The 22602-nt window shown below is 41.7% G+C and overlaps 1 protein-coding gene across 1 annotated transcript in view; it reads right to left on the reverse strand.

The window, feature by feature from the left end:
• myo15ab (myosin XVAb) overlaps nt 1-22602 on the reverse strand; it is a 58473-nt gene that overhangs the window by 18816 nt on the left and 17055 nt on the right. Inside the window, exons 24-52 of the mRNA XM_030093359.1 lie at nt 21083-21208; nt 19596-19673; nt 19226-19377; nt 17265-17310; nt 17015-17139; nt 16381-16498; nt 16123-16298; nt 15153-15237; nt 15026-15058; nt 14800-14881; nt 14224-14354; nt 13735-13830; nt 12705-12833; nt 12513-12619; nt 12148-12326; nt 10736-10808; nt 10424-10615; nt 8613-8692; nt 8447-8517; nt 6802-6817; nt 3689-3784; nt 3476-3544; nt 3319-3383; nt 2812-3240; nt 1323-1389; nt 1120-1215; nt 883-943; nt 506-599; nt 304-421 (exon numbers count right to left, since the gene is read on the reverse strand). Coding sequence (XP_029949219.1) covers nt 304-421; nt 506-599; nt 883-943; nt 1120-1215; nt 1323-1389; nt 2812-3240; nt 3319-3383; nt 3476-3544; nt 3689-3784; nt 6802-6817; nt 8447-8517; nt 8613-8692; nt 10424-10615; nt 10736-10808; nt 12148-12326; nt 12513-12619; nt 12705-12833; nt 13735-13830; nt 14224-14354; nt 14800-14881; nt 15026-15058; nt 15153-15237; nt 16123-16298; nt 16381-16498; nt 17015-17139; nt 17265-17310; nt 19226-19377; nt 19596-19673; nt 21083-21208 — 3190 coding nt within the window. The remainder of the gene's footprint in view (nt 1-303; nt 422-505; nt 600-882; nt 944-1119; nt 1216-1322; nt 1390-2811; nt 3241-3318; nt 3384-3475; nt 3545-3688; nt 3785-6801; nt 6818-8446; nt 8518-8612; nt 8693-10423; nt 10616-10735; nt 10809-12147; nt 12327-12512; nt 12620-12704; nt 12834-13734; nt 13831-14223; nt 14355-14799; nt 14882-15025; nt 15059-15152; nt 15238-16122; nt 16299-16380; nt 16499-17014; nt 17140-17264; nt 17311-19225; nt 19378-19595; nt 19674-21082; nt 21209-22602) is intronic.

Consider the following 22602-nt stretch of genomic DNA (forward strand, 5'->3'; position numbering starts at 1 on the left):
AAAATAGTAATTTATTTGGGCTTTAAGGTTTATAGAATAAACACATTAAATGAACATATGTTTTGAGGTTGTTTTTCTGCTCAGTGGTTTTGTTTTCCCACATTTGATGCCGTAGAGTAAAATATGAAACAGTAAAACAGGAATAAAAAATGGCACCCTTTGGCTTTGTGGGCTTTAAGAATAGTAAAAATGTATTGAGTATAATGTTACACACAATCTGTTTTTCTGAGAGTGAGAGAGAGAGCACTGAACCAAAGCTGGAAACTCCAGATGCTTTTCTTTGCTTTGAGCGGCTGTGAGTACCTGGGGGGGGTTTGGGGATGGGTCGATCGGGAGCTTTCGTCTTTATGCTCTTGGTGGGTTTAAACCCTGCCTCTTTCATTGCGGATGCGGACGGTGAGGGGGCAACTGGCTGCTTGGGCTGAAGGAGACAAAAACATTGCTGGATGATGTCTATATGCACATTGAAGGAGTGGGTTCCATCAATCAGGTACTGTTGTTTTACCTGAGGAGCAGGAGGGTTGTCCATCTGCGGTTTGAGGATCTGTAGAGCTTCATCTCGTGCTGTTTGCTTCTTCTTGAACTTCCCCTCTGGTCTCCTACATCCACCCACATGAATTAAACTCAAATTTCATGTATCAGGTATTTTAACTACAAAAATAATGTGTTTAACCTGAGTTTGTGTTTATTTTGTGTACATACACTCATTCTGGCACTGTGAGATAGGATTAAATACTGTGTGATACAAAGAAAAAACTTATCAAAGGGAATGGGACAGTTGTTATACACATTTGCCTGTTTCTGTGTGTATCTTTGTGTTTATTCTAGTTGTGGGGACACAAATGTGAGTGGGTGTGTGTGTGTGTATGTGTACAACCTCACCTCTTACCAGGCGGCAGTGGGTCTGGCGGTGGCGGTGGGGAGTTGTACCTTTTGATGATTTCTTTATCATAATATGAAACAGATCAGCAAGAAGAGGACATTAATTATATTGAATAATAGCTACTTTTTGTGTCCAAATGACTAATTGATCAAAAAAAAAAAAGAACAAATCAAATTTACAACACATTTAAAAGTCACTGGGTGAACCTGTAAACATAAACATGATGAGCGAAGTACCTTGGACATCTTGACTGGGGACGATGTGCTCTGCAGTCCGAGGTGAGTATTTCACCACCTCTCCCACAGGAGGAGGAGGATTCGTCACGACTGGAGCTAAAACACACAAATAACACGGCTCAGACCTTCCCTGCAGAGAACAAGTGATTTTTAGAGTAAGTGCTATGATTCAGTGTCTTGCTGGCCTTCCTGCTCTCTCTCACCAAACTTTCTGGCTGGTTTGTCCTTGTTTATGGGAATGGCTGGAGCCTTTCTCCGAGAGACGCTGTCCTTCTGTGACTGAACGTGAGAAAGAGACAGGAGAGAGACAGGACGTCACTTGACATTCTGTTTTACATTTTTCTTTGAACATGTGCCGTGGATGAAGTAATACCGAGATCCCTTCAGGGCCTCCATAAACTCACAAAATGCACTCCTCTGTATTTTTCAATCAGCATTCTTTGAGAAGATTTCTTCTTTAAACTAACATGCTGTTTTAAAACATCTTCCACAATCCCAGATTTTTCATGATGAACGTCTCCTTCCCCAAAACACTGAAACTGTTGCTGTATAAATCACCAAACCCTCTTCGTTTTGACTTCACAGCTCACCTCCAGATCCAAAAAGAGCAAAACAAACTTTACAAAAATAAGCTTAAAATGAAAACCCCTTGACTCTAATTGCCTCACTGTTCATTCAAAGAAGGGAGCTGGTGAAGACCCTGGTGACAACAGTGAAGGAGAGGCGGCGGTCTCACCCCGCTGAGGACAGCAGACATGACTCAGCTTGGCATTTGTTGTTGCCATAGCACCCAGACGGCAGTGACCGCGCAGTGATGACCCTCGGTCGCATCGATCAAAAACGGAGATGACTCCATTTCGACGTAAACCGGCGAAAGAGACCCAACAGGCGCCCTCCGCAGAGTCTGGAGGAGCCTCGGGGTGCTGGGGAGGCGCGCACTTTCTAGCATCAATCATTCTTTGTTCTTTGTATTTTAACTTGATTGCCTGAAACACTTCTTACATAGAAGGCCAAGAGTTCACTCCTGCCACTTTGTCACTTTATTGTGCTCTCAATATACTGCACTCCAGATATACTGTATAATACATATTTTAATGTATCTATTTTTATACATAAAACTTTGTTTCCATGTTGAAATAATTAGCCTAAACTCAATTAACTCTTATTCATTATATTCACTATCAAAAAGTTTAAAAATTAAAGAAAAAAATGGCATTAATTAATGATTAATGCATCTATTGTTTCATACAGGGTCCTAACATTTACTTGCTATTTACCGTATGAAAAGCATTGTTTTTTCATCCATCCTTCTTTCCCTCCTCAGCTGACTCAAACTTCACAGGGTGAAGGAGCTAGTCTTAGCTCACAATGGAAACAAGCATAAGACACCCTGACTGTGTTTCCAGTCCATCGTATGGTGAAAACACAAAGACAAAACACACACACATTCACATTCACGACCACGGTCAGCTTTTAGAGGCACGGAGCCTCAAACACATGATTTTAAAATGTAGGAAGAAGTATGAATACCAAGAGAAAGTCCATTCAAGCACAGGGACAACATGCCAGCTGTACCCAAAAGAGCCTGCAAGCCTGGTTTTGAATGAGGGATATGCTCACTGTGAGGTGAGTCCTCTCCACTAATCCACGAGCTTCCTCCCATCAGAAACTCATACCGTTAAACCATAATACATCATGTGAACCGACCTGTGTGGCAGGGTCGGCCTTCGGCTGTGCTGAATCGGCTTTTTTAGCCTCTATGCGGTTTGGTCGAGGGTTGAGATGTGAGGCCCGAGGCTGAGGCTCCGGCTGAGGCTGGGGTTCAGCAGCAGGCTGAGCTGGAGGCTGAGATGGAGGCTGTTCCTGTTGAGCGGAGGGAGGATAGGGGCTGGGTGGGATGTTGGCCGCAGCGTAGGGAGTCGGGGTGAAGTTGGCGTAGGGGCTCGGTGGGATGTTGGCGTACGGACTTGGAGGGATGACGGCATACGGGCTGGCGGGCGCGTACGGGCTCGGAGGGTGGTTGAGCAGAGGACTCATGGGAGGGCTTGTGATCGGGGAGGTGGGCGGGCTGGACACCGGGCTGCTCACCATGGCCATTGCTTGCATGGTCATCTGCTGGGCCTGAAACACAATAAACAGTTCCACCTGGAGTCACAGCAGCGACACGTAAACCAGTGCAGATCTGAAGCGAGGAGTTACCATGATGATGGCCTGCTGGTTCACAATCGCCTGCTGCTGCTGGGCCAAAACAGCCTGCTGGGCATCTGGAGAAACACGGCGGAGGAATGCAAAATCATGTCGGATGAGGGGTTTGGGGTTTTTTTTTCACACATTTGTCATTGCACTTGATACAAACCAGGTGTTACAGGTGCTACCGCCGCAACAGGAGGCGACATCACACCTCCCACAGGAAGGACTCTCACAGCTGTGGACCACAAACACACTCGCATCAGAGATTGCTTCCAGATTTTCTCAGGGCGTTTGTTTTGCTGCACTTGTTTTGATTTGGGAATACTGGGAAGAGCCAACGTGTGAATGTTTAGCATGTGTGTCTGGGTTTGCGACGGACCTCCGGGTGGAGGTGGGGGGCCAGCGGGCCGCGCTTGTTGTTGCAGCTCTTCGCCGACTCCCCCGGCTCCCTTCATCCTGCTGGACAGTCCGGCGGCTAATTCTGCCTCCTGTTGAGGAGAGAAGGTAGAACAGAAACATGATCACAACCTTGACTGAGAAATATTGAGGATGATTCCTCAAAAGCTTCCTGTACAGAGTCGCAAATATTTATATTTTCCTTAGAGGGGCCAAGGCATAAATGTCTCGATTTTACCATTGTTTTTGTAATTCTCTGTCCATTTTTTTTGACAGTGAATGAAAATTCAAATTTCAATCATCAAAACGCAGAAATTTGTTGTCCTTTAAGGGACATTATGTAATACTTTTAGTCAAAAACATAGAGATATTACGGAAACTACACTTAATCACAAGTGTATTGCAGAGAAATAACAAGTTACTAGTTAGTCATCACCCAATTAGTCATGTAAGACTCCTCTGTGCCACAAGTGAGTAATTCTATTTTTTTTCCTGTATTTTATCGAATCACTTGAGAAGCAACAGCAGATGGTGAAATAATAGTAAATATGATTACTGTCATTCAAAATCCATTACATAAAATTTACATACAATACATTTAAACTGAACCCAGGGCTTTACTTTTAACTACAATAAATTAATAAATAGAGTAAGACAGCATGTGGACTGGTGGCCGTACAAGTCTGACCTACCTGAACAATTAATGTGTTGTTATTTACAGACCCACACACCAACTTGAATCAAGCATAAAATTTTAAAAATCACCATGCTGTGATCGTGACATTTCGAAACCATTCATTTGTGAAACATTTTTCAGGAATAAACACTTGGATGTGGCATCGTGGTCTCAAACTTCAAATTGCTGTTCATATCTGAAAATATAAATATTAACTACATGATTAACTTGGAACTTGGAAGAATTCATTTATGAATATTTCATTTTTGCTCATGACTTGTAATTTTCTCACTGAAAACAAACATGAGAAATACTGCAAATTCCATTCAGTATTTTTCTGGCTTCTGGAAGCAATGATCATTTCTCAGTGGGGGTCATGGTCACTAATTTACAAACTTCCTCACCCTGAAAGATCTTTCACTATTTTCCATCTTGGCCAGGCCACAGTTCTATGTTGGGATCTTTTGCTGTCTGCAGTCACAGACTGATTAAACAAAGCATTTATAGATATAATCAGAGCTGGTGTATCACAGGGACACTGGATTTCTACAAAGGTCTTCTGGAATTTTACGTACAGGTGCTCCATCAGAAATCAGCCACTGACCCATAAATCCTCACAGCTCTGTGTGTGTGTGTGTGTGTGTGTGTGTGTGTGTGTGTGTGTGTGTGTGTGTGTGTGTGTGTGTCTACATCTCATTAAATAGTAAGTCCTTCATTTGCCAGAGTGTCAGTCCTTGGTAAGCAGATCCCCACGTTGCCGGGGTGGGAAATCACCGTGGCGATCTGGTGGCTGTGACAGTTACGGTAACTGGGTAACGTAATAGGTTGCTGGGCGGGAGAGGTCTGTAGAACACATCTGATACATGCTAATTCCTGTCAGCCACATCCGATAGCACGGCTAACGTTCACCACATCCCCATCCCGGCTGATGGATGCAACATGGCCTGTATTCACCGTGACACCTGAGTGTGTCAGGATTTCATTCAATATCCAGGCAACCGATCATGATTGTAGGAGAAGAGATAAAGTGCAACACCAGAAAAAAGGCAATAATGTTCATTTAGCATGTCATGAAGAGCTTCCTACAAACCCTAGGTTTGCAGCTGGAAGCTCAGAGATCATGGGTCCAATTTCAGTAATAAGTCAAATTTGTGGTCCCTGGTGCTGAAATCGCAAATCCACCATTATGGTGAACATTATCAGTGGGTCACTGTTTTAATAAGTCCAAGGCGCTGTCCATGGTGCTGAAATAGACAATCCACCATCATGGTGAAGATTATTTTTGGGTCATTGTTTTAACAAGTTCAAGGCACTGTTCCTGGTGCTGAAAATGCCAATCCACCATTCTGGTGCAGAGTATTAGTTTGTCACTGTATCATAATAAATCCCAGGTGCTGTTCCTGACTCTGAAATAGCCAATACACCATTGTAGTGCAGAGTATCAGTTGGCCACTTAATCATTAAAAATCCAAGGTGCTTTTCATGGTGCTGAAATAGCCAATTCACCGTTATGGACAAGATTATCATTGGGGCACTATTTTAACAAGTTCAAGGCACTGTCCCTGTTGCTGAACTCGCCAATCCCCCATTCTGGTGCAGAGTATTAGTTTGTCACTGTATCATAAAAACTCCCAGGTGCTGTGCATGGTGCTGAAAAAGCCAATCCACTGATGTGGTGAAAATTACCAGTGAGTCACTGTTTTATTAAGTCCAAGGCACTGTCCATGGTGCTGAAAAAGCCAATCCACTTATGTGGTGAAAATTATCAGTGAGTCACTGTTTTATTAAAGTTTTTCTCCATTGGTTGGCTCATTTCTTGAAACCGAAATGACATTCTCAAAACAACATGGACAAATCTCCAAACTACGTGGTAACTGCTCACAACAGAACGGTATTTCTCATTCATTTCATCACATTGGAAATGTCTTAGTACATGTCTTGATGTCTCAGATCATCTTTGAAAATGAATAAGGAGTATGGATAGATTTAGTACAATTTCCAAGTGAATATGTCATGTTGATCCAAAATGACCGATTGATTCCCAGTCTAATGGAAGTTCTCTCCAAAACATATTGGCATCATTTCATTGTATCAGTCACCATCTGCAAAATCATCTGTTCAACTGTCAAAATCACTCAAGAGCAAACTTCAATACCATGAATACCAGACATGAATCTGTTTGTATGAGAGTGAGGACAGTCAGTAGGTTGAGGAGGGTGAGGAGGGAGACCAGTGAAGAAGTGAGCTGTGAAACTAAAGCTTCATTTACAGCACATTGGGCTACATACAATTTTCCTTTTTTTGTTGTGTGTTTGTGTTTAGTTTAAAGTATATGATGGATGGATGGAAGTTACTTTGCGTGTGAATTAAAAATTATAACAGTTTCCTTGGAAATATGAGAGCAATGTGTGAATCAAAACTTGAAGGTTCTTCTGACTGTAAAATGCTTTTTTTCTTCATTTTCTTATACAATATATTTTCTGTTAGCTAAACAACCCAAAGAAGAAAATAAAAACTATCACAGTAACCATTATGAATGAAGGACTGGGCTCAGACAGAAAGGTAGATGAGGGATATTTCAATGGTCCTTTGCCCTTAATGACAAAACATCTAAACATTTTGACTGTCAGTGCTCACACAATGCCAAAAGGACAAAGCATTTTGTGGACATTGACCATTTGTTTGAGAAAGAAATGTAGTTTTTTCACCTGAGTGAACAGTTTTGGAAGAGATGTGATCTCTGACAGGTGCACCGTGTGGTTCTGCTGAACTATTCAGGTTTTTGACAAGAGAACCAAGAGAACTGAGAACATCCGGTCTGTTTTGAGAAATGAGCCAAAGCTGTTGAGAAGGATCTTTAAGTTTTGGAGGCTCTGACTGTTTATATGGGAAAGAAATGTCGCTTTGAAACATGAGTGAACAGTTTTGGGAGAGAGAAGAGCTTTTGCAAGTGAACTATGGTGTTGAGCTGAACTGTTACACTGTTTAGTCAAATGATCTTGGAGTTTTGAAAATGTAAATTCGGTTTCAAGAAATGAGCCAAACCAATGGAGAAAAACTGTAATTTAGCAATCGGTCTGGGAGAAGCACACTTGGCAGCAACTTAAAATGAAATATAAATACATTGTTCAGGTGACATCTCAGAATAATCTCATGGGAGAACCATACAGATTTTCAACCTGCTTTACAATGAAAAGTAAACATTAAACGTCTATTTGATGGTGCATCCTGCTGCTTTTACACAAACAAAAGTATTCTCATAGAAAGACAGACAGACAGACAGACAGACAGATAGATAGATCGATAGATAGATAGATAGATAGATAGATAGATAGATAGATAGATAGATAGATAGATAGATAGATAGATAGATAGATAGATAGATGAGAAAATGAAATTCCGTGTGTGGCTGAAAGTGGGCAGAGTCAGTGAGAAACTTCAGGTTTTAACCTGCTCCAGACCAGGTTAGTTCCAGAGAGTCTGTTAGTGCATTAACTGACTGAGAGGTAAAAATACCTCTCTCTGTGAAACAGGCTAGAGTTTCTCCTGATTCTCTGAGTTAAGTTACTTCCCCTCGTGAAACTGAAATCTTTGAGTTTCCCTCATTTGAGGGTTAACAGATGCAGATTTTTCATAAAACCTGCTTTGTGAAACAGATTCAAGATCTGTAGCTGTGGAGGGCTAAACCTAATCTCTTGCAAATCACAATTCTTTCAAATGCAAGGTTGCAGGCACGAACCCACTTCTCCATCCGTGCATATGCTGAAGTGCTCACGAGCAAGATGCCAAATTTCTCCAAATAGATGGATTCAATGCCTCACGGACTACTGAAACACGGAAAATGCATTATATAAGTGACAACCATTTACCATAAGGCAGAGTTTGTGAAAAGATGCAGGCCTTGCAAGACCTTATTCCCCTGTGGGCTCACTTCATGTTACCTCTAAGCTTTAAGAATGATAGAATTCAAATAATTGTGGCTGACAGTGAAAATGGTGGATGGAGGAGTCTCCTCTCATGTGGTCAAGTGTGTCACTGGGAGTGAATTATGTAACTTACTCCAACAGCGCCGTCCGACAGGACAGGGTCAAACAGGCTGTCAAGATAACGATCCATCCCTCTCTGAGGCTCCAGGTCTGAGTGAGAGGAGACGACAGGAGTTCATGGTCTGTGCGGCTCGACGTTAATTTCTGCACTGACACACTGTCTCTTCTGCTTTTCACTAACGTACCTTGGCCAAGTCCGTCATAACCGGGCATGGTCGAGGATAAAACATCATTCTTCATGTCAAAGCCGCCACCCAACAGGCTTCTGTGGGAGAATAAGAAAACAGTGAATATATTATTTTACATATCCCAAAGCTCAAAACAACAGTAATGGACTGGATTCCAGTCTATGTCTGATTAGGATCAGTTTCTATTATCGTTTGGTATTATTTTTGGTCACTCATCAGGAAAACACTGACTCTATACCTGCTAGGTGCTCCTCTTTGTTCACGAGCTTTGTGCCAAGTGTGTCTGTCTAAGGTTCGATAATATAAAAACTTTGAGTGTGAACTTTGAGTGTGAACCATACAACTATGAACTGGATGAAAAAAATCTCATTAAAAAACTTTGATTTTTGCAGTGATCAGTCAAAGCAAAGCTAATGCAAAAGCAACGCTTTCAGCTGATCTGTCAGTCAAAATATACCACATTCATGAGTTGATTCTCATTTTGTAGTTATGTGTTTTAGTCCAGTGATTTCAAATCTGAAGGCTATACATGATGAATAAGAGGAGTCACGCCATTATAAAAGAAAGAATATTGAACAATCTGTGGCAGTTATTCCTGTCTTAATTATGCTGTAATGGGTTACTAGATATAGTTCTATCTCCATCAGTCTGGAAAAGGCTATAAAGCCAATTTCTAAAGCTGTGGGACTCCAGTTAACCACAGTGAGAACTATTATCCACAAATGGTGAAAACATGGAACAGCGGTGAACCTTAACAGGAGAGCCGACCGAACAAGATTACCCCAAGAGCGCAGTGACGACTCATCTAAGAGGTCACAACTGACACCACAACAACATCCAAAGAACTCCAGGCCTCACTGGGCTCAGTTAAGTTCAGTGTCAATGACTCCAAGAGAGAGACTGGGGGGCAGAAATGGCCTGAATGGCAGAGTTCCAAGACCGAAACCACTGCTGACGAAAAAGAACATAAAGGTTTGTCTCATTTTAGCCAAAAAAAAAAAAAAAAACGTCTTGATGACTCACAAAACTTTTGGGAAAATACTCTGTGGACTGATAATACAAAAGTTGCAAGGTGTGTGGTGAGAAAACTGCATTTCAGGAAAAAATCATACCAACAGTAAAGTATGATGGTGGTAGTGTGACTGTCTGGGGCTGTTCTGCTGCTCAATGAAGACTTTGGAGAAGCCTCATCAAATTCCTGACCTAAAACCTATTGAGATGCTGTGGCGGGATCTTAAAAAGGTGCTTCATCTTCCAAAACCCTCCAATGTGGCTGAATTATAACATTTCTGTAAAGACAAGTGGGTCAAAATTCCTAAACAGCACTTTAAAACTCTCATTACAAGTTACCACAAACTCTTGATTGCAGCTGTTACTGCTGAGAGTGGCCCAACCAGTTATTAGGTTTAGGGCCAATCACGTTTTCACACAGGGCCATGTAGATTCACACTGTCTTTCTCCCATAAAAATAAAATCTTAATTTAAAGGGGACATATTATGCTTTTTTTAATTTGTGAACAGACGGACAGTCCTGCTTGGCATCACACATTACACAGTTATGCCATACTAGCAAGAAAGAGCTACAAATTATAGTGACATTTTAATAAAATCAATCCAAAAACAGGCATACTATGTATTAGAATTATTGATTTTGTTGCTAATGAAGGTCAGGGTGATGCATGTTGTTGGCTAACAGGTCAAGGGAAAGACCATATATAGAATGCAACAAGTATTTGTGTGTGTGCGTGCGTGCGTGCGTGCGTGCGTGCGTGCGTGCGTGTGTGTGTGTGCGCGTGTGTGTGTCTCACATGCTGGCATTGGGCCGCACTCTGCTTGGCTCCTGTGCAGAGATGATAAAGTAGCTGCTGTGTTTAGGGAAGTCAGCAGGAAGCTCCAGGTCTGACATCAGGTCCAGCACGTAGTCCGACCCCTCCAGTTCCACCCACTGAGCTGGCTCCTTCAGCAGCACCGACCAGCCTCTCCGGCTCTCCAGCACACCCCTACAAACACCCACACACACAATAACACATTCAAATATATTCAAACTACCAAGGAAAAAAAAGCAAACATTTCCTTTGGTTTCCCTCCTTTCTTTAGATATTGTGCCAGGAACAACATACCGGTGCTGTAAGATGTCTTTGGCCATGTCTTCCCCTGTTGTCCAGGAATGGAGAGGACACAGGAAGGACACACCTAGAGGGACAAAGTTATTTTCTAACTATATATACATTAAAACAGCTTTTTTTTATTTCAGACTCAAAAACAATTGCAAAATTCAAGCGTGTTATTCCATCTTGTAATGCCTGAGAGTCATCCATATCAGGCTGTGAAATAATTCCTTCCACTGTATCGCTGAATCAAAGGCGGCAGCCGCCCCCCGCCCCCCGTTCTGTCTATGAAGACTCCGGCTGCAGCGCCTCAAACAGACACAAACACGGCCAGTGAAGCAGAACGAGTATCAGGTGTTGTCTAATCCTCGGCGGACTTGCCAAAAGGCCAGCAGACAGATTAGCTGGATGAGAGGAGGAAATGAGAGGGACAGATAACTTTTTGTCTTGAGCATCCAGCACACACTGACCAGGTTCAGGTCTAAGAAAAGATGATACTGCGAGCTGAGGTCGAGTCAAAAGGTAAAAAAAAACTAATCCTCAGTTGAGTAATCACCAGAAGCAAGCTTGTATCCTCATTCGGATGTGATCCAAAAAAAAAACAAAACAAAAAAACACAATTGCTTTTAGAAAGTGCTGTTGTTATTTTTGTTTCTTTTTAACAGTAGAACATTACATTACGTTAAAATGAAAAAAAAAAAACTATGCTGTGTGTCTGATGACAAATCTCTTGTGATGAGTCCCCAAATTTTATTAGAGTCTCACCTCACTGTGAGATTATTCTTAGTTTTCAGTCTCAGTGGTGCTTGCAGGGCTTACTGTGGGGAGTTTGCATGTTCTCTCTGTGAGTGTGTGGGTTGTTTACCTGTACTCCAATTTATTTTGTAACAGTCCAACGATGCTCATCATTGTGGATGATGGCTGGGTGAATAATAAGTTGCACTACCTTAAAGCAACACAACCATTCATTATCTTATCCAAACTAATAAAGATACATCTGTTCAACACCTGTTCACTATGAATACTCAGGGAGAACATGCAAACTTCATACATAGGGGAAGCCTTGCTCTAAGGTTAAAGTGCTTGACCACCATGGGTTTAACTAAAATGTAGCTCATAAATACAAGAATCTAACTTGGAAGTATTCTTGATGTGAGGGGACAGTGTTAGCCACTGCATCACTATGAAGCTTTGACAAAAAAAAAAAAAAAAAAATGAAATAGTGTAACTAAGGTCAGGCTGGTGTCGCCTCTCCATGCTCAGAAGCACTTTCCCCTTTGACAGCAGATGTTGAGTAAACAGACGCATCATCTCCAGTGATGCCAGCGTCTCTTTCTTTGAAAATTCCATGCCGGTGCAGGGAATTAAAAAAATGTGTTTCAGATCGCTTCTCTGACCTCTGGACCTCTGGCTTGTTTTCTCACCATCAAAGCAGTGTACGTGCAGAACGGTGTGAGCTCTCTTGCGATTGGCGGTCCACTCCAGCAGACAGGGCGGGTATGTCCGGATGTACTCTGGCCCGACACTGAGCCGCTGCAAACCCTGGAGCAGACGGTGCTGACAGACACAGTTGTAGCCCTCGGGGCCGTAGTCAGACACGAACCTGCAGTAACAACAACAACAACAACAGGCGGCTTGAGGAGAGACGCAAACAGATATATTCACACAACACCGACTAAAAAACAGTCAGAGAAGCACTGCTCTCACGCAACAGAGATGCATTTAAAGTCAAAAGCAATCATATAGGAATTTTGAGAGAAGCCAACACATTGAACCGCCACAGTCTTACTTCAGCAGGTACTTTGCCAGCCTTTGAGAGGGCAGGAAGGAAGACAGACAGGAGGAGAGGAGGAGCCAGCCACGCTCTGAATTCAGGATGTTGGGATTCCTCCACACCTACATGTGGAAACAATGTGTTAAAGTACATTAAACAAGGTTTGTGAATTTTCCTGTAGTCATCTAAATCACCATCACTGCTTACCTGATTGGCAACCTGAGCCAGGATCTCATCTCTGAGGTTGGGATTTGCCAGGCCTCTTTGGATGATATAGTTCCCGAACAGATTCTCCTGAGCCCCATTCAAGTTGGGGTCACCCATGAACCTGAGGATCTATCAAAAACAGAGGCATGTATTCATGATACGTGCTGCAAATGCTCTTAAGCAAATCAACACTCATGCCCTTCAAAGAAGTTTTAATCAACAGGTAAAAAAGAGATGACTACAGGATGGATTTACATCTCCTGGCAAAGCATCCGATCATTTGATCTGATTTGAATCCAGGCTCGTAAAAAATTTATTGCAGGGTTTGCATGCTCTGCCTCTGCATATATGTGTTGATTTCTGTGTCAAAGTTTTCAACCAAAGCCACAAAAAATGCATTTTAACTGGTGAACTAATAAGTGTAAATGTGAGTTGTTTCGTGTGTCACTGGTAACGGACTGGTGATCAGCTGAGAGGGCGGTTCAAAGTTAGAAAAAAAATATATAGACATGGATGGATTGAAAAAAGTAGTTTCTAAATAGATTTATAACAATTTCTGCAGCCATGAATTACATCACTCATTTTTATCTGTAAGCCTCTATCAAGCATCTACAACCAATTTAGAGACATCGTTATTCTAAAAAGCAGTTCCTCGGCCTGTGGGTGGAACAAGAAGAACATGCAAACTTCACAAAGAAAGGCCTCAGTCAAGATAAAATCAAGTCAGTGATTTTAAAGTAGTTTACAGTTTTTTTCACATCGATTATGTCAACCTTTAATTGTTTTTTTAAATCACTTGTTCATCACAATCCCAGAAATGAAAAGGTAAATATTTTATTGCTATTTGTCGCTTGTCAGCTGTTGATTCAGGACGAGGGACAACTGATATCAACACACTTTAGAAAGCATGACAGTGTTTTGTTTCTACATTCATAAAAGGTAAACTTTTTAACAGTTTTTTCCAACAACTATTCTATTATTGATGTGTTGCTGATTTGAGCTTAAAGTAGGATTTGAACCAAACGTGTACCAGAATGAAGATGTTCAGTGCTCCTTGTTTGTGCTCCTCATCCATTCGGATCAGGGAGTTTTCAAGCGGGGCTGTCACCATCCCAAACAATGGCTCCTGAAACACACAAACTATATGCAGCACTTAAAAATGTTTACACACAGCGACCTTCTGTAACGCTAACATGGATTTATGCAGTATTTACACATTAACACATTCAGAACATTGCCTGTTTGCTCGTGTTACTTATGAGGTCGGGACACAAATTGGTTTACCCAGTCACACTGCGGAGAAAACTCCTCCCCGCCGGGATCATAAAGCAAGTCATCATCATGCAAATCAGAATATTTCAATGTGAAAACTTGTTGGAATGGTAAGCAGTTGGGGGCTGTTGTTTTGGTGAGTGTGCAAAAATTCAATTCAAGTCGGTATAATGACCTCTGCAGAGAGTCTGAGCTTAATGTGTGCCTGAGACCTGCAGGGTGTGTGTGCATGTCTGTGTGTTTGTACCCTAAATATGGCCCGGATGTAGTGTGTCATGAGGTAGTTGTTGATATCCAGGGGCAGGGTCAGCTGGGGGTCAACCTGAACCTTTGGAGCCTGGACCACTGCCAAACAGTCAGAATGGAGCTCTGCGCCACCTACACATACGCACACATGCACGCACACACAGACACAAGTTATGACACCGTCTTTGTATCAGCAGAACTTTTATAATTCAAAATGAAGGTCAAGGCTTAACCTAGTGTGCCCCCAAAGCACCGAGGGGGCTGACGGAATGTGACTAAAATTCAGTGAATTCTTTTTGTTTCAGAGTCCAGATATGAGCTCAGGAGACTCATTCACACAAGACACCTTAAGAATGTTGTTGAGCTGAAGTAGCTCCGTAAGTGTGGACGGTTCAAATATTCTTGCTTGAAGTTTGGAGGTTATTGCTGTTAAAGAACCCGGAATAAAGGCATCACTGACTTTTTTCCTGCAGCACTGTGAATGCTCAGTGGTTTGCGTGTGTGTGTGTGTGTGTGTGTGTGTGTGTGTGTGTGTGTGTGTGTGTGTGTGTCTTGTACACACACCGCAATACATTACCTGAAGCCGCCTGTAGCAGGCCTGCCAGCTCAGCAGGGATGGGAAGTGTTGTCACATTCACTACCTCCCGATTGACACGATCCTGCGCATACACACAAACACTTTGATCACACATGAATGCTACCTCTTCATCTTGAGCTCAGATCGCAGGCCCCTCCTCCTCCTCCTCCTCGTTCTCCTCCACTTCCTCCTCAGACACCTTCACCCTGTCTCTTTCATCACTCACCTCCTCTGCTTTCCTTGCAGGCTCCACCACTGTCTGACAGAAAGACAACAGTATCACACTTCACACATTTGTTTAGTTTTAATACTTTAACTCTGCTACTGTCTCCAGCATCGCTTTCCTCGCATACCCTCATGTAACGCTGGCGGTTGACGATGAGCCGCACGGTCGAGCGTAACTTGATGAGGTACTTCCTCTTCATAACAAACTTTTTTCTGTTTGGGAAAAAAAAAAGAAACCTTACAGGACGGATCATGCAGTGGTGGCAGTCTGTGCATCAAATGCCATAAAAACAGACATGTTCTCTCTGAATAATTTGGATGTGCTTGTCTTCAGGAACTTGGACATTTCACCATAATGCCAATCACTGTAATAAGATCGCTCGGTGTGGTTGGCTTAGCAAGATCCATGTTAATCACACTTGCAATTCTGGTTCTTGTTTCACTGCACGTTTTCTATATAATGGCTCATTTCCGCAAGCTTACCAGAGTGTGACAGATGATCTCGGAAATTTCATTACAGATTCAAAATGTTTAACCTTGACTTTAATGTCAGTTTATTGAGCTTTAACTCACTGGAATGAAATTCCAATTTCATCTATTTGAGACTGACAGTGAATGAGAAATCTATCAGCTTTGATGAATGAGCACGGCCCGATTCCCCTGGACTTGTCTCCTCACATCAAGGAGAAAGAAGTAGGTTGTCTGTGATAAGGTTCACCCTGTTTGGCTCCGTGAAACCCAACACTGAATCCTAAATTGCCTGAAGTTCAAGACTGAAACTCCAGACTCGGGTGAGACAGTGTGCCAGCCATTAAATAACACTAAAGCTCAGTGGAGTCAACGTCGAGGAAGACACTTGCGATTCATTTGTAGAAGATGAAAACAGAACCTATTTCAATCTTCTTTTTTTTAGCTTTCAACAGAAAAATAATAAAAAAAAAAATCTGTTGTAGTTGTGGTGCTGGTCATCAGTCTGTAATCTCTCTGTATTAAAGAAAGGATTCTCATTCTTATACAACTTGGAAACACTGCATTTCGGAAGAATCTATAAAATATATCTTACTATAAAAGCCTTTTGTATTGCAAAGTGCTCCTCACCTGACCATGTAGCCACGGCACCGGGCTTCAAACTGAATCATACGCTGTCTGAATTTAGTGAATCTCTTGCGGATGAAACACATACGAATGTGTCTCTGCAGCGTCATGGCAGCGATGTTCATCAGCCGGTCGCGCTTCCCCTCCAACAGCTGATACAGCTCTTCTTTCAAGAAAATCTAACACACAAAAACACACACGTCTGCAGCATCAGTTTTCAACCGCTGAGTGGATCGGACATCTTTTGTGCACGTGGCTCACCTTGCTGACTCCCAGCTGATAGGAACCGGCCTTGACCGGGCCGAGTTTGTGGAGCATGACAACACAGTTCTCACCATCAGCGGGTGGAGGATCCTCCAGGCAGAGCAGGGCTTTGTACCTGTGTCCAACGCGTGACAGTACGGTTTAAACACGGAGGTAAATCTCATCCGTGATGAGAAATTTTCACAGCAGCGGTGAATCTGTGAGTTTTTAAGCGTGAGGCTGATTGGCGTTGTGGGTGTTCCGTCTCTGCTGTTCAGTATTTGTTTGTTTCTACCAGTTTTAGCATGAATCTAATTGCCTGTGGACTCTGACATTGTTCTTTTCTGTGATGCTGCACTTCAGACTATTTTTGCAGCGAGCGGTGAGAGGTGCTGTGAGATCAATTGGTTTCAGCTGCTTTGTGACTGCAGGAGCTGACAAATGCCAGATGGCTATTTCAGCATGAAGAAATTAGTGTGTGAATTGTACTTTCTGCAGTAAAAAGGCAATTATTGAAGCACTTTTGACAAGTCCATAGTGGTAAGTGGTTAGGGCAGCTGATATGAATCTCTTTAGGAAGGGAAGATGAAGGGGATAGTTCTAATTAAATCTCACATTTTTCTCCGAATGTGAATATCAGTGAGTGACCAACCTTCTAAGGAAGCTGTGAAAATGCAGCCTGATGGGAAAACCATCCTTCCTGATGTGGATGGTCTCCATGATACCAGAGTAGTGCAGCTGAGTGTTAACCAGCTCCATGTCGAACAGTCCAGGTTCCTGTGCACAAAAGCACACGCTTGTCATGTATTTAATGATGACTGAAATGCAAAACAGACAAATGAAGCAAGCAATGCAAACCAACAAAACCACTGCAAACCTACACAAACAAACGACAAATATACCTTAAGATGGTTTGGCTTGATGCATCGCACAAAATAAGAGGTACACCTGCCACAGATGGATGAATGGATGAATACATACAAATACGATACCAATACCGAACAAATAAAGCAACAATTGAAAGGATGAGTGTGAAGAAAATCAGAGAAAAACTATTTGAAATTGGAAAATTTGAAGTAGGAGTAAAACAGTAAAGCTTCTAAAGCGTACAACGCATAGTTTGAATACATCTACAAGAACTGAGATTTTTGTTGTTTTTGAATTTAATCCTGGTCAAGATAGTTACACTTCAAGAGAAACTCAAGTGAAGAACTCCTGAAGTCCTCTTACAGGACCACCCACTGTTGCACAAACCACGTGCTGAGCATTGTGGGTATCTAACAGTGACAATGGCAGAGATGGCAGTTTTTGAACTGATGATAGAGGAGGAGGGGAGCATGTTTGAAGCAGAGGAGGAGGAATATATTTTTTGACAAGTCATGACTACTGATGAGATAGAAAATACGCAGGAGCCATATTTTCCATTGTGTGTTATATGCTTCATAAAATGTGCAATATGGATTTTTATGCTTCCTCACTGCCTCGGCCAGCTGCTCCTCAAAAATATCTATCTGTACAACTTTTTTCCCCTTTCATTCTTATCTCTCAGCTCTTGGAGTGAGAACAGATTTCTCTCTTCAGTATGCAAAGATGTCAAAACAAAAGGCTACTTGTCAAAAGATACTGAATAATTGAAGCTGCTCAGGATATAATAAGGACAAGGATATATATTGATGCATGTGAAAAGGCTATGACAGTTATTAATAATGATGTACTCTGCTAGATTCTTTTCTGAGCTCCCTGCAGGCTTCAAGGTGTCGGTACAAGCGGACCGAGACCACCTGTGTTCGGGGGTCTTGATCTGCTTTCACCTGAGCTCTCCATTGAGTGTCACACTGGCCAAAGATGCCTTCAAGAACCACACAGAAAAATTGAACTGCCAGTCTCTTGAAGCGATTTTTTTTTTTATCGCTGTGTGTCAAAGATGAATTACTGCAGTGATTTCCTCCTTTCTACTTTTTAAAGGCTCCTGGTGAGTTTGTCACAGGTAAAAATATCACCACAATAATCCCGCAAGGGCATTTTTTTTGTCAGAACACAGCTTTTCTAGGAAAGTTTGAAAAGTTCTGTCACATGATAGAGGTTCAAAATGTCTGTTGTTGGACATTTAGGGACCCTCTGGCTCCCCATCCACAAAAGAATATAGACTAGGACAAAGTGTCAGAGGGGATTCCTGACATACTGCTCCTATACTAATAGGTGCAAGTGTAATATTGAAGACACAAAAATGAGTATGTTGAGTTCTTATTAAAGTATACCGAGGATCATGTGTGGCAGGTGTTTGCCTACATTTATATTTACCCACCCTAACAGGCCACTCTCGAAAATGAAAGCCTGAATCTCAGTGAGACTCACCTGTATAAATAAAGGTTGAAAAAAAAAAGAAAATGGAATACCCACTGAATGCAAGCAAAAACAAACAAAAACAAACAAACAAAAAAAAACCCTCCAAAAGCTTAAAGAACCGGATAAATCTGCTTTTAATTCACTTCATATCCAGAAAATAACAAGTCTGCAGACACCTTGAGAGACACGACTGAGGCTTATAAGCTTAAGAGAGTTAACTCAGGAGCAAGGCCACAATGCAGTATGTATTACTGATGTCTGGTCTGAAAGAAATCACAGCCTCTTATAGTCACTTCCTTCTCCCCACACCTCTAAATGTGCCTTGCAGTGTCTCATCGCTGCCTTTTTTTGGACATTTACAGTATGAGTCATTATTGTTTTGCGTCACCGCTAACTGGTGCTTTGTCACATGAGTCTGCCATTTCCAGAGCTGTGTGGAGTATCATCACATCCAGCGCTGCTGGAGGTCAAGCTGATGAACATTCTGATAAGTTAAATGTGTGGTGCGTATAAAAACCTTTCCATCTTCTCCAGCAGCTCCTGCAGGCTGGTTTGAAACTTTGCGCTGACCGTGTTGGCTTGATACCGGCGAGCTGTGCTGCTGTGCCGTGTGTTGGAGCGCTGCTGAGACATGGAGTCTGAGTGCTTCAAGAAAAGGCTCGACACCATCTGTACCACAGAAACACACACACACATATGCGTGAAGGCATACACACAAAGCACATAGAAGACAAAGAAATTACTTTAGGAAAACCTGGTAAACTCGATTATTATTGTTATTATTTGTCACTTTGTAAAAGAGTCAGAGTTTGCAAGTAAAAATACGTTTTTTTGACTATATTTCTGAATGTGCATGTAAGTCACGGGACAGTGTCTCAGTATCTCACTTTGTTCTTGCTCTGGACGAAGAGGTCCAAAACATCCTGTCGGACCATGTCGAAGTTCTTGTCCAAAAATTTGTGCACCTGGACCATAAATCATGAAACAAGTATTAGAACTGGATTAACATGATTGAGATTGTGCATATACATCATTATTTGTCCCAATTTCTAAAAAAGGTTAGAAAGATGAATAAAGTGTAGACAAATATCAGGATCCAGTGCAATTCTCATAAAGCCTACTTTATTTAAGCTAGAAAATAAACCCCAGATACAGTATGATTTTTAATGTGAGAATATTACCTTTTCATGAAATGAAAAAAAAAGAAAAAAATCCAAATTTGACAGTGGCAACATATCACAAAAATCTTAGGATGAGAGCCATAAAAGTCTGAAAAAAATTATTGTAAAATTATAAGAGGCAGTATTTTGCAGATTTCAGATAAAATTGAAAGTATAAGATCCTACCACTCGCTGGGCAAAACATTCAGAAAATCTGAAATCTTTAAAATATTGTGTGGGCTTGAGATAAGGCGGAATGTCAGTATTTGATGCTTGTGATCTTCAGGCCCTCAGGCAGCACTGCATTAAAAAAAAAAAACAGACATGACTCTCCACTGTGTGTCAGTGCACGGACTCAGGAACATTCTCTCCAGCGTTGTCTGTGAACACGGTTTTCTGTGTAGCCCAGATATACGACAAAGCAGCCATATTTGAAAACTTTCTGAAAAGAGAGTCATTTTGCAAGCCAGCTTTAGCAGCCTACATATCTGATGCTAAAGAGGTAAATTAGAAAAAACTAGAACCATCATTGCAGAAAAACTCACTTTTAGGATGTTAAATCAGTGTAATGAGTGTGTTTAAGCCTATTCTTGTACCATGGCCAGGTCGGAGGCGTCTCAGGGTGTTTAAATCAGGTTGACTGGACTTGATCAGATGTGTTGGAAAGGCGTTCCAACACTCATTCAAGTGATGAAACTGGCTTCTTGAAAGAGGAGGGATACTACATAATTATCAGCAGCTTTTTTGGGAAGGTCTGTTGTCATATTAAAAATGAGCTATTTTGTACGAACTTCATTTATACAGGAAATCCCATTACCGCAAATTTCCATTTTCAAGAGAACCCTTTTAAAACATGGCAATGGTCTCAACATGCAATATGGTACCTCTGCTGTTTTATAAGAAAAATGACTGTTTCTGAGATTAATGACACCTTTTTTTATTCAAACTTTACAAATGTTGATAAACTTAAAAAAAAAAAAAAAGGATTTGAATTTGAATGGGCACCACCTGTGGTTCCCATGCTCTGTGGTGGGAAAGTAATCCATTTATTTATTATATATGCACAACAGCACACAGTGGGATTTTATCTGTGCAGTCAGCAGCCACCGTCTGGCACGCAGGGCGCATTTGGGGTTTTAGGAGCTTCGTTCAAGGTGGATATCCACGATTCAGCTCACGATTCAAAGAAAGAAAGACGATAGAAAGAAGAGTACCTGATAGGTGACCTTCCCCGCATAGTGTTTCAGGGTGAACTCTGGCAGTGGCATCTTTGGCCTGGCATACAGCGGGTTGTTTCCATGGTGATAGTGGCACTTCTGAAGGAAGGTGTGGTCTGTTGCCTAGCGATGGTGGGAGACCGTTAATGGTCGGCGATCCATGGAAACCGAAGCTCTACAGCATGAACATGTGTTGCGTGTGCTCGCTGGGCAGATTGCCTCAGCCTCTCCCTCATGTTCACATTTCACCCTCATAACACGTTTAGCTCAACACGAGCGCCGTCAGCCTCGTACATTAGGAGCCCCGGGAATAATGATCGCGCCAGGTAGACAATTAAGTGAGCATGTGGGAGAGGCTTGTGTATTGATTGGAGCTGGCTACACTACAGTCTCCCAGTTTATGAGAAATCCAATAGCAAGGCCTTTTTTTTTTTTTTTTTTTGGTAACTCAATTTCTTTTGAAAACTGAGGTATGAAGTGTTTGAGTTTTGAGTTATTGTCAGCTGCTGGCCTTTTCTTTGCACTGCACCTCAGTGATGTAACGTTTTAAAAGTTTCTGTTGAGCTAATCTAACTTGGTTTTGAGTTCACCTGCTCTTCACATAAGTCTGTTAGGGGTGATCTAATCTACAAGTGTTTCTTTTAATTAAAAGCCTGAATACATTTATTAATTTTATTGAGATTTTGTTTTGTATTTGATGCTATTTCACTGTTTTTTTTTCTGTTGTTTTGTTTTGTATTGTGTCCTTGTCATTATGTGTGAAGCGATTTAACTGTACCACATTAAATTAAAAAAATGCTTGATTTATGAATCTCGATTAAAATCTGTCAGTGGTGGACTCCACTCTCCAGAAAGCACACTATTTATTGTAACATCTGATTCCTACTTCTCAATTATGGCGAGCGAACAATATCATGATAACAATGTTCTCACAATATCAACACAAACAAAAAGTAGTGTGCTATTTCTTCATAATGAACATAATGAATAAATGCATCTTTTTGCACTTTCATTTCAGAAAAGTTGACCGTTTATATGGCCATGTTTGAAAATGTCAGAAATGACAGAAAACGAAGGAGCAGAGGACAATACGCTGTAAACATAAAGAATAGTGAGTACAAAGACACATAAATCAACAGATGACAAAGTTGGAATGCTATTTTGGGTAATTCTCAACTAGAAAACTACCAAGGCTCCAACTACTGTTGTCATGTAAATATACACCCAAAATACAACAAAGGTTTTCTGCTTTTGCTTGAAAATGTTGTGTAAATGGGGAGTGACTTCCTGTCTGTGTAATGTTTACAGATTGTTTCCGGGTGAAGCAACCTCTTCACCTGTGTGCCGATCAGTCAGACTGACCTACGTGTTTAATCTCTGTGGTATCACTGTGTGTGAGGCAGTCAAGCTCTCACTGTGGCGTAGATGAAGGGAAGCGACAGCTTGGTGGCAGGTAATTTCATCTTTATTTCTTTTGCAAACTGACACGTTGTCCAGTTCTTGCCCTACTTTAAAGA

The sequence above is a fragment of the Salarias fasciatus genome, chromosome 6 (assembly GCF_902148845.1).
Source record: "Salarias fasciatus chromosome 6, fSalaFa1.1, whole genome shotgun sequence".
In the NCBI taxonomy this organism is placed as follows: Eukaryota; Metazoa; Chordata; class Actinopteri; order Blenniiformes; family Blenniidae; genus Salarias; species Salarias fasciatus.